This window comes from Siphateles boraxobius, unplaced genomic scaffold (assembly GCF_051911475.1).
Source record: "Siphateles boraxobius isolate OS27281-9 unplaced genomic scaffold, OSU_SipBor_1 130, whole genome shotgun sequence".
Classification (NCBI taxonomy): Eukaryota; Metazoa; Chordata; class Actinopteri; order Cypriniformes; family Leuciscidae; genus Siphateles; species Siphateles boraxobius.
The window spans coordinates 10465829-10480892 of NW_027508734.1; the positions used below are offsets into that span (position 1 = coordinate 10465829).

At 37.8% G+C, this 15064-nt stretch overlaps 2 protein-coding genes and 1 long non-coding RNA gene across 3 annotated transcripts in view; all 3 read left to right on the forward strand.

Annotated features, from left to right (window-relative positions):
• The window catches only part of LOC143737118 (uncharacterized), a 131030-nt gene extending 116771 nt beyond the window's left edge, over nt 1–14259 (forward strand). Inside the window, exon 3 of the long non-coding RNA XR_013203620.1 lies at nt 14153–14259. This is a non-coding gene — a long non-coding RNA (uncharacterized LOC143737118). The remainder of the gene's footprint in view (nt 1–14152) is intronic.
• Nucleotides 2635–5772, forward strand: LOC143736995 (uncharacterized). Its single transcript, XM_077227864.1, has 5 exons — nt 2635–3079; nt 3158–3505; nt 3616–3726; nt 3823–3857; nt 4156–5772. Exons 1-5 carry the CDS (start codon nt 2875–2877, stop codon nt 4171–4173), a joined length of 717 nt encoding a protein of 238 aa, XP_077083979.1. The 5' UTR covers nt 2635–2874; the 3' UTR covers nt 4174–5772.
• On the forward strand, nt 10745–13013 carry LOC143737842 (uncharacterized). The gene is made up of 6 exons (XM_077229702.1): nt 10745–10772; nt 10989–11342; nt 11421–11771; nt 11927–12043; nt 12170–12201; nt 12891–13013. Exons 1-6 carry the CDS (start codon nt 10745–10747, stop codon nt 13008–13010), a joined length of 1002 nt encoding a protein of 333 aa, XP_077085817.1. The 3' UTR covers nt 13011–13013.
• Nucleotides 14260–15064: the final 805 nt, after the last annotated feature.

A 15064-nucleotide genomic window follows, 5' to 3' on the forward strand; every position in this document is an offset into this window, starting at 1 on the left:
AAATACAGCATGACATGAGGAGAGGTGAGGAGAAAAAAAGGCAACCTCCAGATAATGCTCCTGTAAGGACTACAGTGTGGGAACAGGAAAAAAAAAACCCTCAGCAACATTAGCACATAATCAGTACACTCTACGACATGAACAAGACTTGCAACAGGGGTGGGGAGTGGGGGATAGGGGTAGCCCAGCACAGGCAAGCAGCCATCCGGTCCTGCAGCCATTTCAGGCGCTGGTCACAGACCCGCCTGTCAGACTGGAGGTATGAATGAATGAATGAATGAAAGTCTCTTTATTTGACATGGACATACAATTACATTGGACGAACCACATGCATTTGTTTTTAGTGATTATAGCATACCTGCTAATTTTCAACACAAGTGCACGGGGGGCTTTTAAAAAGAAAATACAACAACAAGGGAAAAAAACAAAAAAACAAAAAAACAAAAAACAGCAAGTATCAGAATCAGAGAGTATTAGTAGTAGGCTATACATGTGAGCACTGTTGTTTAGTTTTTAGCCATTGTTTCAATCCTCTGTTAAAAGCATTGCCATCTGTCTCTAGTTTTAAATTAGAAGGCAAAGCAGTTTTGGCCCCTTTACAGAGAAAGCAGACTGACCCAAAGAGGTCTTACACTTTGGAACTAGACAGTCACCTTTGACTACGAAATGTTACGAAGCGGCAAAAGCGAGGGATGGGGTGTGGGGCGGATGCATATCTTTGTATATAAGTAAGAGTTCATGTGTGTGTAGGCCTGGAGAGTCGCTTAGCCGGCACCATAATCTAGGTGCCTCAGTCCACAGGATTGTCATAGCGATACACAGCAAGTTGTCATGGAGACAACCTTGAGGTCCGTCAGGTCCCAGACAGAGTCAACAATCACCAGGTGTCTGTGGAGTCGGGAAAAGAACGCAAGAGCGGGCACTGCAGTGCTCTTCCGGGGGGAGTTGTTGTTCCAACAGTGGCCTTGGCCAAGGCCAGTGCTGGTTGGGGGGTGCCGAAACAGATAAGATTGGGATTGTTTGGTCTTCGGGCGGGTAGCCGCATTCAATTTACACAGACTATTCTCCTGGTCCATTTTGGTCTCTGAAATGATCCATTTGCCTTTGCAAAGCTGTGAGCTTCTCCATGATGTTATCCGTATTTTGGTTCATAGACCCAGTCTGAGTGCAGACAGCTCTGCCCGCCGCTTCAATCATGACGGGCAGCCTTATGAGGCTTTGGACAGCTGTCACCGTCTGCTTAATTCCTCGATAAACCAGGGCAATGCCTAATCCAATCAGCAGAAGACCTGTTATCATCGTTCCGAATAGGTAGATATCTTCAACGTTCTCCACGGAAAGAGCCGGCAGACACCTGACCCTCCACTTCTCCCATGCGTCCATTGTGTAGCCAGCTGCGAACGTTCCGGCAGGGCAGTCAGGTTCCCCGAACCCAAGCTTCTCGTCGAAAAGATGGTGTCAATTGCATTGAGAGACCTGTTCAGCCTAGAGTCCTCAGGTTCACTTTACACCTTAGAGCTTGAGCCAAGCCTTGAGAACATGTAGTGCTCTTATACAGAAACAGCCTTCAGATATGCATAATGTAACTGGCCAAGTTATAGACTGACAAAAGGGAATTTAATTTAGAGATATGCTTAATAACATACTACATCAATAATTGAGAAGTGTGTTCTTCATTTATACACCTGAAAGCATCTGAGTTAGATACTGTACTGGGAGCTGGGGTTCAAAACAATCTAACTGCAAAACTGGGTGCCCTTGAGCAAAGAGTCCCATAGCATTTTAGAGATATGCTGGACCAACATAATAGAATTAGAGGAGTTTGAGTGTATCTTTGTACATGCAGATCAGCATATCAGAACTCTAGCTTGCACATAGCAATAAACCAATTTATCAGCTAGGCCTTTTAATTAGCCAATACTTGACTATTTTGAGATTATTGGGCCTTTAGAAATAGTAGAACACTCTAAATGGGTTTAATTGGCAGCTTGTGTAACATTATTTAAGACTGTGTTTCTTGTGTCATTTATCAATGTCATTGCACAGGTACATATTTACTGTATGTGAGACTCTATTAAAGGAAACTGTTTCTGCCCCGTCTCTTAAAATAGCCTGCGGTCAAACATCAGAGTGTCAGTGTTTGTTCTTTGAACACTGCTGTGCATAAAAGAGGAAGCAGTCTGAAGACTTGCCATCAAATGGACACTGAACACCATATAACCAGGACCCTTCAGTTCTCTTATAAGTACAATATTTGAATTATATACAATATAATCTGAGCTGAATTTACTTACTTTACTTTTTCTATGAACTGCAATCACTGTTGCAGTGATTATAATATTCATTCTGACATCTTTCTTTTAAGGTTGTAAGTAAACCCTTTAAACTTTCAAGAACTTTATCAAGTTAATAATTGCGTATATTATTCTTTTGACATCATACTGTATTGTATTTTTATTACCAACATTTCTGAGCTATTTTATCTTATTAAAGTACTAATATTTGGATGCTAGTAGGGTCAGTGTTTCAATTGTTAGTGATCTAAAAGTAGTTGTTGTTTTTCTATTTAAACATATTTGCACATTTGTATTTGCATGTTCCAGACTTCTGTTGACGTGTTTATTTCTCTTTTAGAACAAGTACAGGCGCTATAAAAATGAAGTTCTGGGTTTTGCTTACCCTCTTTCTCCTCAAATTTGCAAGTATATTTAAATTGTATTTTAATTGAACATTTAAAGAGAGGATTTCATTCACCAAATCCCTTTGCTATTTGCTGAACTTGGAAGCAGTGTGATTTTACCCTGCTCTCACTCAGATGACTTTATAAATTCTATTTCGTGGTATAAACATTCTATTGGCAAGAAACCACTTCCTATGGCATATTCAGAACATGGATCAGGAAGCGTTACATATCAAAATGGCTTTAACAAGACAAATCGATACTTTATCAGAATTGGAAGTGGCTCTTTTAATTTGAGCATTATTGATGTGGAGGAATATGATTTTGCAACATACTATTGTGCTGTGAGTTTCTTGAACATTATTACATTTGGAGAAGGGACGATTCTGCTACCTAAAGGTGAGTTAATGACAATATTTGACTGCACATAAATGCGTATTGTTTTAATGTATTTACAGAATGTTGTATTTCTTTCAGAAAGGGACAGAAGAAGAAGCACCACTGTTCTCCAGGAGCCTGTGTTTGACAGACTTCATCCAGGAGATTCAGTGACTCTGCAGTGTTCGGTCATCATTGAGATCTGTGCAGGAGAATACAGCGTCTACTGGTTCAGACATTCATCAGGATATTCTCAACCAGGAATCATTTACACTCATTATAACAGGAGTGATCAGTGTATGAAGAGATCAGAGAATGGCTCTTCTACCCAGAGCTGTGTCTACAGTCTCCCTCAGACTGAACTCAGATCATCGGATGCTGGGATTTATTACTGTGCTGTGGCCACATGTGGGAAGATACACATTGGAAATGGGTTGACTATTGAAGGTACAGCAATATTTGATTTACTACAGACTTGAAATTTAGTACCGCTCTGTCTTTGGTCTTTTTTTTTTTTTTTTTATTGTAGCATGTAATCTCACATGTAACCATTTCAGATTTACAGTTGGTATGGAATCCAATTATTTTGGTCCTGGCAACACTGATAATCATGGCCCTGATTGTGATTATAATTCTGCTTATAGTGATTCAAAAGACCTGCATTAAAGGTATGAGTGTGCCTCTTAGTCTATATCAACTCCAGCTCTTTAGCTTCAGCATGCAATGTTTTCAATTTATTTTTATTTGATTCATATTTTTCTAAGAAACCTTGAATCACCCCAGGAATCAATGGAACCAGGTAATTATTTCCCTCCTTTTTTTCACAAAATTAAGATACATTTTTTTAATTAAAATTAAATTAGAATAAAGCTGCCTCTGTTGTAAATAAGGTAAACAGAGCGCCCAAATAAGCTTGGATTTGAGTTTAGGTTGGGATTACATTTAGAAATCAAGTTCAATAGTATTATATTTTTCAACAATTAATATTGCGAATTAACATAAAACGTGTAGTGGCAACATGTGCAGTAGATTATACAAAGTTATGTAGCAGAAAACAAATCTATGTTTAATGTTTTATTTGAATTTTCCCTCTATAGTTTGTGGATACTGATTAAGCCAAGAGGAGACACGGGTCATTTACACCCAACTCAAAATGCACTAGTTGACAAGGATGGATGAAAGGATGGATACCATGCATATTGTGGATGTTGATGATCATTTTTGTGAATAAGATGTTTCTAATGATTATAATGTTTGTAATTCGCTTACAAATTCATATTTATATAAATGTTATGTCACTGGTTAAGTTCTGTAATATGTTGATTTTTGCTAATACCATGCTAGGATGTATTACTTTATAATGATTTTTTTTAAACTGTTTTTGTTGTTTAAGTTTTGTGTGTCTGAATAAGGTATAGGACTTATAGGACCATAGGATTATTAATTCCGTTAAATGTGATGGTTTATTTCCTGGAGTTGAAGATCTTTTTGTTTTTGTCTGACAATTTAATAAAAACATAAGAATCAGTAGGATTATTTAACTGAAAGAAAAAAAACAGTTCTGTATCCAGCACACTCACACAGTGCTGTCTGTCTCTCTATGGTCATCTTTCACTTATATTCTTTGAGTATTTGATGACATTTGTATTGATTGTTTATGAATTCATTTTAAGTGTCCTTAATATGCTTTTTTGGATATGACCTTGCAGACTAAAATTTCATCTTTAAATATAATTTCATTATTTAATATTGTGTATCTGTATTATTATTCTTTATTTAGTATTCACAATCAGTTGTATTATCATATGAAGTTTAAAATGCATGAGTTAGACTATAGATTGCATGGACACATGTGTTTAAGGAACATACTTTAGACACAAGGAGGGTAGCTGGGAGGATTATGTATTCTGCTTAGAGGTATGTAATGTTCACTTAGCAGAGATGATCCAATGATGAATATAATTCAAATGTGTACAGTTGTATGTTTTTTGCAAGAAAAGGAATGTTTCAACTGATGCAAATGTACCATTTGTATACCAATAATGTACTGTATACACTGAGAAATAGTTTCTTAATGTGGAAGGTGGATCGTACCATGTGCATTAGGTATACATTTCATTTTAAGCATACCGGCAAGCAATATGTTTTTGTACCTTACAAGGAAGTTGAAAGTCGCTCAGTTGTGTATTTAAGCTCAATCCTTACTAAAGCAGAGAAACACGGAAACGCATAGACCTGGCATGAATATAACATCTTCTCAGAGTTTCTCTTCTGACATATATGAATAGACAATTTTTCTTGGCAAGATAACTGGTGAATCCCGTGAATCAAATAATAACGGGGAAAAGGCTTAATTCCAAGTCTACAGACCTGTAGGATTGAAAATAATCCAAGATATTTGAATTGAACAAAGACATTTGCTTTACTGTTGTCTACTAATGTCTCACATTTGGGTTTTAGTCACATGGTCAGGGAAAGGATAAAAGAAGATTGTGACTGTTGCTCTGGCTTTTTTAATGCGCTGGCTCTCTTCTTATTCTCTGGGTCTCTCTCTCTCTCTCTCTCTCTCTCTCTCTCTCTCTCTCTCTCTCTCTCACACTCTCTCGCTTATGCTGGGTACAATTAATGGTATAAGTTATTATCATCTCATACATCTATTTTGTAACTATTTTAAGTGTAACCATATTTTGTCATTAAACATTTTCAATTACAAATAATGAGCTAACTAGTTTTGATTTGGTATTGACTTTGAAGTGATACCTTGCAATACAATAATGTCACTCTATATAGCAACACTCTCCCACATATTAAGCTTTTGTAACTGTGCTTATTTCATTTGTTGGTATAAGTAGCAATGGGTGGTAATAATAGACAAGAAATGTACAGATCCTCTTCAGTCGGTCACTCTGGCGTACGCTGTAACCGACAAATAGGAATCTCGCTAGAGAGGCCAATCTACTTTGAGTGAAACTAAACAAGCCAATGCACATTAGCGTGCAATCATTTGCATCAGCTGCACGGCCTCGCGGCGCGGGTATATAACGAGCAGAAGGTGCGATTGCACTTCAGCTTTTTGCTTCAGAGCCAAACACTTCGATGCCTTCTACAAACCCTGTGAAATCTGGGACGGCACAGCAGCACGAGTGGTCTTCTCTTTCTCTCTCCCTTTTTAAGTTTTCTGGTTGTTTGATCAAAACAAAAAAAGCTGTCATTACAGCTGGTAAGGTGCGCAGTGAGGCACTCAACGGACGTTTTTACGGCGGGTAAGACCAGCGAGAGAGAGACAGCGCACAGACAGGTGCACATTCCTGTCTGTGTTCGCGATGACCGTTCTCCTGCGTGCTTCAGCACTTTTGAGAGCAGTCTCTAAAAGAGTTGACACAAATAGATTGCATCTTTTTCAAGATGACTTTCTATCTGTGTGTTTCTGGATGTGGTCGTTACCTCGGTCACGGGATGGTCACGATCGCTGCCTCGTGTGTCTGGGCCTCGAACACGCTGAGGCAGCGTTCGTGGATGAGTCATGTACCCATTGTGGGAGGATGACCATCTCGGAGCTGCGGTGGAGACCCCAGAGGGTTGCTTCGGGCAGTGACGTGGGAGACCTGAGGATCACGGTGAGCACGCTTCCTTCGAGGAACCAACCCCTAGGAACCCTCATCCCTCTCACGCTCCGCAGCCAGTTCAGTTATCAACGGAACGTGCTGGACCATCCTCGAGGTGTGTACCAGCCGTTTCCCTTGATGCTCCCCGTGACGACCAGATGTCAATCGCTGCATTGGAGGGTGTGTCAGACATCTCCGCGGACAACGGCTCAGAGCTGCTGCCTCCTTCGGGTGTGCCTGCGGTGCCTAAAACAGACCCAGTCATGATGGCCATGCTTTCCCGGGCCGCCAAAAGGATCGGGCTCCAGTGGAACCATCCACCGTGTCCCGAACCCTCAAGCCTGGCTGACTGGTATCTCGGGGTGGCGTGCGCTGATTCTCAGCAACCCACCCCAGTGCCTTTCTTCCCAGAGGTCAGAGGAGCTCACGGAGACGTGGACGGCATCTTTCACTGCCAGAAACCGTCCCGGTGACTCCTCCTCCCTCACCACCCTTGAAGACGGGGCAGCTAATGGATACACGTGTATCCCATTGCAATGCAGCTGTGCTCTAACTCCACTTGGCGTGGAGAACCGTGTCTTCCTTCCCGGGCCTGTAGGTACTTGTTCTCGGCTGTACAAAAGCAGACGGAGGCCATCAAACACATCTCCTCAGTCTGCTCGTCATTGGGGGCATCCTCCTGCATCTGCCCTTGCTCCCGCGCCACAGCAGCAGCCTCCACCTAAACGACGTCTGGGAGCCAGTCGCAGACAGGGGTAGAGGCATGCACAGGGGCTGGATAGGATGCAGCAGCTGTGGCGCTTTGGTAGGGATTCCTATTCGTCGGTCACTATCTACGCCAGAGTGACCGACTGAAGAGGAACGTCTCGGTATCATATGCTAATCCCTCGTTCCCTGAAGGAGGGAACAGAGATGTACGTCTTGTTGGCACATCTGCTTGGCTTCTCAGCAAAAAACTGAAGTGCAGTCGCACATGCTGCTCGTTATATACCCGCGCTGCGAGGCCGTGCAGCTGATGCAAGTGATTGCACGCCAATGTGCATTGGCTTGTCTAGTTTCACTCGAAGTAGATTTGGCCTTCTCTAGCGAGATTTCTATTCATCAGTCACAAAGTATGTATCCTCCTTCAGGGAACGAGGGTTACCATATGTAACTGAGCCGTTTTCTACCATTTTGCTGACAACGTTTCTTTAATCATTTGGCAGTCTTGCAGCCTGAACACCCTGCAGGAAATCCACCCTTACAACCTTTTATGTAATGTGGTTTATAGCTATTTGTGAATGTAAAAGGTCTGCAAAGTTTCAAAGCGCACTATAAGTAAGGGTTAATCCACGGCCATTTAGTAGTAAATTACATGTTTTGTTTAGTTGTCTGTTCAGAATCATATCTCTGTTTGAAACAAAAAAATCATGAATCTAAATTTTTCCAGAAACGTGCAGCTCTCTTGCAGAGCACACTAAATCTCCAACCTCCAGGAATCACCCTTTTTAATAAACTCAGAACAGAGGAGAGTCTTGTGGCAAAAAGTGAATGAGACAGAGCTCGTAATAAAACAAGAATCAACATTGGCTTTGCTTTTCGGAGATGCAAGAACTGAGGAATTTGAAATGTTGTAAAAGCGACGCAGAGATTATGTTTTTATTATTCATCATGTAAGGTATTTTATTGATAAATTAACAGATAAATTGCCATATGTAGCCCTCTAACAGAGTTCATTGTAAAAACCATTATCTATTGTGAAGGGTCATTTCATTATGGTTGTTGTAGCACAACAATTGGAATGGAATGGAATTTATTTTCAAGGAAGTACTGTGTCTTTTAATCGGTATAATTGTAGTAAAGTCTTCAGCTAGACAGCTTGAGTTTTTTTGAGCAGTGGAATAACCATATTCATCAGAAACACAACCAAAAGAACGTTCTTCTGCAAAATGCGTCCAGTTTTGTTATTTAATTGCTAGAGGGCCAGAAGTTACATTGTGCACCTTTAATAAACTTTAATATACGCATTCATTAAGTGGACACATTTTCATACGTTCATTCTATATTCACTTTCATTCAATGTTTATGTGTCAGAAACATATTTTAATTGAAATTATTTTTGTTGTTACTTAAAAATTGTTTATAGTCACCATCTCTGCATGTGATTATCCACATTGCCACGATTCCTCCATGTCTTTGTTCATGGTTTTGTGTAATGGGGTAGAATATGGACTACAAACTAGATGGACTACAAATCCCATGATTTAAGATGATATAAAGGGAAACCAAACTGTTTAGACTTCCTCTTTGTGGTACCATGTGTCAAGCAGGAAAAGCTGTTTGGTGTCTTTCAAGGCTGTGTAATAGCAGATTAAGTTGATTAATGAGCAGCATATAACTGAATTGGGAAGGTAAGGGTTGTGATTTATGATGACTAGAGTGAGTTTGTCTAGTTTTAACATGTTTGTATTGGTCTTCTGTTTTAGTATTCTGATGGGAATGGTGTTGATTGGTGCCTCAGAGAATTAAGCAGATATATTTGAGAACACAGGTACTGATCTAAATTGAATTATTGAATATGGGGATTTGTTTTTAAGCTTAATTTTATAATTGTAATTTGTGTGTTATGTTTAATGGTTTTAAGGTTTTTTAATCTTTGTAAATATTTTATTGGGCAATCATCAATTTGTATTCTTTTTTATTTACAGATGATGCATGATTGCCGTTTACTTTATTGAAAGCATTGGTGTCTTAATGGGTGTCTGAAGAGATGACTTTAATGTTGAATTGAGTCTTGTGTACAGAAGTGGCAAAGTGATTGATTTAATTTGTGATATTGTTTTTGTGTTTTGTTTTGTTGTTGTTGTTTTGTTTGTTTTGGACCTATAACTGACAGTGGGGTTCCCATCTTCTTTTATATGATCTACTCCGTTAAGGTTTGGGGAATAGATTGTAGTGGTTTGATTTATTTTACAATTGTGGAGGTTGGAGTGAATTTGTTTGGTGAACTTGTGAGTGTGCACACAGTTTCAGAGTAATTTCTATTGGATAGGATTGGGAACCCTGTTGTAACGGTTACAATTTTGTTTGTTTTCTCTCTTTGCCAGTTCTGATTACCCATTGTGAATATTGTGCAATAAACTGTTATCTTTGCAACGAAACACACTGTGGTTGTGGCCCTTTTATTTAGTTCTCCTCATCTCTTGCGAAATGACGGGGTTACATTTTTCTTGTATTGCCTGTTCTCAGTTACTGTGGTTTAGTTCCTGTTTCCTTGGTTGTCATAGTTATTCGTTCTTTAATTGATTAGTCTCACCTGTCTCTCATTGCCATGGTGTATTTAGCCCTCAGTAATCGCCTGGTCATGGTCTTGTGTTAAAGGTATAGTTCACCCACTGTAATCACTTGGAGGATGACATAGTGTAATCACTATTTTAACGGGGCTGGCAAGTTTCAATCCCTTAGAAGCCTATGGAGGAGTGATCCAGCTCTCAGATTTAATCAAAATATCTTAATTCGTCTTCCGAAGATGAAAGAAGGTCTTACGGGGTTGGAACAACATGAGGGTGAGTAAATACTGACAGAATTTTCATTTTTGGGTGAACTATGTTTTGTGTTTATCTGTATTGTTGCTAGTGGTTATTAAATGTGATTTCATCGTTTTTCTGTGGATTATCAAGTCAAGCCATGTGTGACACATCTGTAAAGGAAATTTGGTTCTTCCCCTTTCTTTAAAACAACCAGTCAAACATCAGAGTGTCAGTCTTTGATCTTTGAACACTGCTAAAGAGGAAAATGTCTGAAATAAGACATACTACACAATTTACACTTTCATCTACATAGCCAGGACTCTTTAGTTCTCTTAAATTCATCCAGTGTTTGAATGTAATACATGTTGAATATAGTGGATCTATTTTATTTCCGTGAGACTCAATTATTATTATTAGAAGACTAAAATATCTACATCTTATAAGGTTGTAAGTAATCTCTTTAAATTTTCATGAATTTTATCAAATTAATAATTGCAAAACAATTTTTCCTTATTCTTATACTATACTAACAAAATTACTAAAAGGTATTTTATCTAATTACATGTATTCAGATGTTAGTGGGATCAGCATGTTACGATAGTAAGTGATCTGATTTTTTAAACAGTTTCATTTTCAAACTTTTCTAGATCTGTGTTTATTTCTCTTTAAGAACAAGTACAGGCGCTACAAAATGAAGTTCTGGGTTTAACTTGCCCTCTTTCTCCTCAAATTTGCAAGTATGCTTAAAATTGTATTTTAACTGAGCATTTTGTTTCACTTTACTGTTTGTGGAGATATTGCTTGTTTGTTTTATAGATGGGACAAGTACAAGAGAGGATTTTATTCGCCAAATCCCTTTGCTATTTGCTGAACTTGGAAGCAGTGTGATTTTACCCTGCTCTCACTCAGATGTCTTTATAAATTCTATGTTATTGTATAAACATTCTATTGGCAAGAAACCACTTATGGCATATTCAGAACATGAATCAGGATGCATTACATATCAAAATAGCTTTAGCAAGACAAATCGGTACTTTATCAGAATTGGAAGTGGCTCTTTTAATTTGACCATCATTGATGTGGAGGAATATGATTTTGCAACATGCTATTGTGCTGTGAGTTTCTTGAACATCATTACATTTGGAGAAGGGACGATTCTGCTACCTAAAGGTGAGTTAATGACAATATTTGACTGCATATAAATGCGTATTGTTTTAAAGTATTTACAGAATGTTGCATTTCTTTCAGAAAGGGACAAAAGAAGCACCACTGTTGTCCAGGAGCCTGTGTTTGATAGACTTCATCCAAGAGATTCAGTGACTCTGCAGTGTTCGGTCATCAGTGAGATCTGTGCAGGAGAATACAGCGTCTACTGGATCAGACATTCATCAGGATATTCTCAACCAGGAATCATTTACACTCATAATAACAGGAGTGATCAGTTTATGAAGAGATCAGAGAACGGCTCTTCTACCCAGAGCTGTGTCTACAGTCTCCCTCAGACTGAACTCCGATCATCGGATGCTGGGATTTATTACTGTGCTGTGGCCACATGTGGGAAGATACACATTGGAAATGGAATTAAGTTGACTTTTGAAGGTACAGCAATATTTTATTTCGATTTGCAAGTTGCATAATGCAACAAGTTACTTAAAGCAACATAGTACCACCTTCAGTCAGCCCATTATTAATAATAATTATTAATATTTCTTTCTGTTGGTACATGAACTCCTAAATCTATGTTACCATTTCAGCATCTTCGACTTTGACCTTTTGGAATCCAGTAGTTTTACCCCTGTTGACAATAAGCGCAATATCAATGAATGTGAACATAATTCTGGCGAGACTGATTCAAAAGAAGTTCAAAAAAGGTAAATGTATATAAATAATCTCATGGCAAAATGAAATAATAAAGTACAAATATTCATCTCTAAATTGCTATTTTTTAAATTCTAATCAGTGATTAACAATGTATATTTCATTATTATCCAAATAAGCTTCAAAACAACCCAGAAATCAAAGGAATCAGGTAATCTATTATTTGCCCTGTAATTTATGAAAAGATTGATTGTTTTATAATATCACATTGCATAAACCCGGCCTCTGTGCCTGTACACATTGCCACACTGATGACATTTATAATTTTATATTTAAGAATATTATTACAACACTATTTTCCTGTTATCTCTGTAAAGCTGTTTTGAAACAATCTGCATGGTAAAAAGCGCTATATAAATAAAGGTGACTTGACTTGACATTTGAAATTTGATTTCAGGAAAATAATTATAAGTGGATCAAGCTCTAGCAACTAGATTAAAGCTGGTTTTCCAAAAGTTTTGTTTTAAACCATTTCCTACACATTTTTCAAGTAAATCAACAAACGTTTTGGGTCAGTATTTATTTGATTTTTTTAAAATCTCTTATTTAGTCTATTATACTCACCAAGGCTGCAGTTATTTGATCACACATACAATAGTTCTGTAGTAATTTGAAATATTGTTACAATTTTAAAAGACCTTTTTTTATTGTTGTTGTTTTTTTTTAATGTAATTTATTCCAGTGTTGGCCAAGCTGAATTTTCAGCAGCAATTACCCCAGTCTTTAAAGGCACATAATCGCACTATATTTGAAATAGTTTTTTATTATTTTTTTATAATTTTTTTTTTTTTTTTGCAATAGGCTTATCATGTTTGTATTTTTCCTGTGCAGGTTGAGGAGGTTGATGTTGATGTTGATTATGTAGCCCTGAGTTTTTACAAAAAGCCTTCCACCTCAAAAAGATCTGCAGTGAAAACCAGCCAAAATGAAACTGTTTATTCACATATCACAAACCACTAAGATAATTGCAAATGCTTAGCTATAAGTTATTGCTGTTGTTACATAGTTTTTATTGTTGTTTTTGCCAGTTTGGAAATAATCTGACTTTTTATAAAATATATCATTTTGATTTCTGTTTACTCTAAATATATATATATTTGGCTATACCTGTAAATATCAACAGGTCAATAAAAATCCTTTCAGGAACTTTTTTTCTCAGTCTCCATCATTCCCTTTTGTCTCTGGTTGCTGGTGCACACTAACATTTCGTCCATTATTTTGGGAGAAACGGTTGCGTCATTAGATTCTCTACATTATACATGAGTGGGAACGGCCTTCGGTTGATTTCCCAACAATTCCTGCAGCTGATACACAAGAACGCTAAACTGCGAAGAATTCAAAAACGTGATTCTTGCGCGGAACACAGGTGAATTCATTATCGCTTGTTGCGATTGTTACTCGTATTTCTTGACAAGTGCTTCAAGCATGTTCAAACATCCTATAGATTCTTTAAAAAAAAAACATTCATGCAAAAAGCATTGATAGGCTACAGTGTGAACGGGATGACACAGTGGATTATGGGAATAAAGAAGTCAACGATAAAACTTGAAAATGGGCAGAAAGGTAGGTAAATATGCCTTTATTCTCCCTGCTTAATTCTGTTAAACCGATGGATCATTAGGTCAGATCAGTGCTTATAAAAGTGAGGAACAGGAATGATAAGGGCTTAATGGAGTAGGCCTATTTGCATGGCGAACAGCCAATCGATATATTGTATAATGATAGAAAATATGTTTGGGAGTTGTTGACCAGTTTCGATACCATTCACGGAAGTCTTTTATTGGAAGAGCCACATAAGTTTAAGTTTAGTTGTGATTTCTTGCCAGCATGAATAACTAGAAGACAACAGCTTTCTTTCTTGGTAGCTATTTGATAAAACAGAGGATCAAATTATTTAATATGATGATTTTTTTATTATTATTGTGATGGTGTTTTCCCTAGCGTTGTGACAAAGATGTCATGCACTTTGATTCCTTTATCCTGTCTGTAAAGCAATACTAACTATAGTGCGAATCTGAACGGATCTTTTTTGGTTAATAGATTCAAAAGAATTGACTCACTGGCATGAATCAATATTCCTGTTCTTCACAGTATTTAAAGAGGTTTTGGACTCTATACTGTCTTGGTGAGATCTGTGCCAGACAATACAGCGTCTACTGGATCAGACATTCATCAAGATATTCTCAACCAGGAATCATTTACACTCATAGCAATGTGTGAACAATGTTAGGAGAGATCAGAAAACGGCTCCAGAGCTGTATTTTGAAACCCCATCATGAAGCTTTAAGGTTTTCTAAAAGACCAATGAGCTCAAATGAACTCCTGACAAGAAGAGACTGTTGATTCACAGATCATACTTATTATGCACATATTATTATTATTATTTGCATTAATAGTTTATATAGCAATGATTTTGATGAGTATTCTTTTTAATTAAAATATTTCTGCTGCTGACATATTGCTTTAATAATATTCGTGTGAATTTTTACAAATATGTTTAAATGTATAATGATAATGAAATAGTCTTTAGAGGATTAAAGGATTCAAAATGTTATGAAAGCCTGTCTGAGTTTGTTTTATCAAACAAAATTTGACTTAAGTTATTGAGAGTGAGTTTACATACCCTTTGAGGATATGCAAGATCTTAAAGGGTCACTCCACGCATTTGCATTAAGATTTCCATTGTTAGAAATCCAGTCATACTATTGAATGGTCGTGCAACACTCTTTCATTTTCCCCTGAGACGAGAGAAATCCTCTATTTACCTTTTTCACTTCCTCCTACAATGACGCAAAAATCATCATTTTACGTCATTGTAGGAGGAAGTGTAAAAGGGGGGGATTTCTGTGAAGACTACAAGCACTAGTTCCCACCCTTTCAAACCCGCCCATAGGGGGTTGGACCTAATGTGCTAACAGACCTATCAGATCAGTGCCAGTGTGTTTGATTTCACCGGGAGAAACTTTTTGAAAATATGGCAAAGGTACTGAATACACAGGCGGATGCATTATGGA

Excerpts from the sequence above, each read along its gene's own strand:
- LOC143736995 (XM_077227864.1), top strand. The coding sequence starts at position 2,875 with ATGGCATATTCAGAACATGGATCAGGAAGCGTTACATATCAAAATGGC. Across the intron at positions 3,506-3,615 it reads AAATGGGTTGACTATTGAAG|ATTTACAGTTGGTATGGAAT; the intron begins GTACAGCAATAT and ends TAACCATTTCAG. Across the intron at positions 3,727-3,822 it reads TCAAAAGACCTGCATTAAAG|AAACCTTGAATCACCCCAGG; the intron begins GTATGAGTGTGC and ends TATTTTTCTAAG.
- LOC143737842 (XM_077229702.1), top strand. The coding sequence starts at position 10,745 with ATGTTAGTGGGATCAGCATGTTACGATA. Across the intron at positions 12,044-12,169 it reads TCAAAAGAAGTTCAAAAAAG|CTTCAAAACAACCCAGAAAT; the intron begins GTAAATGTATAT and ends TATCCAAATAAG. Across the intron at positions 12,202-12,890 it reads CCAGAAATCAAAGGAATCAG|GTTGATGTTGATGTTGATTA; the intron begins GTAATCTATTAT and ends CAGGTTGAGGAG.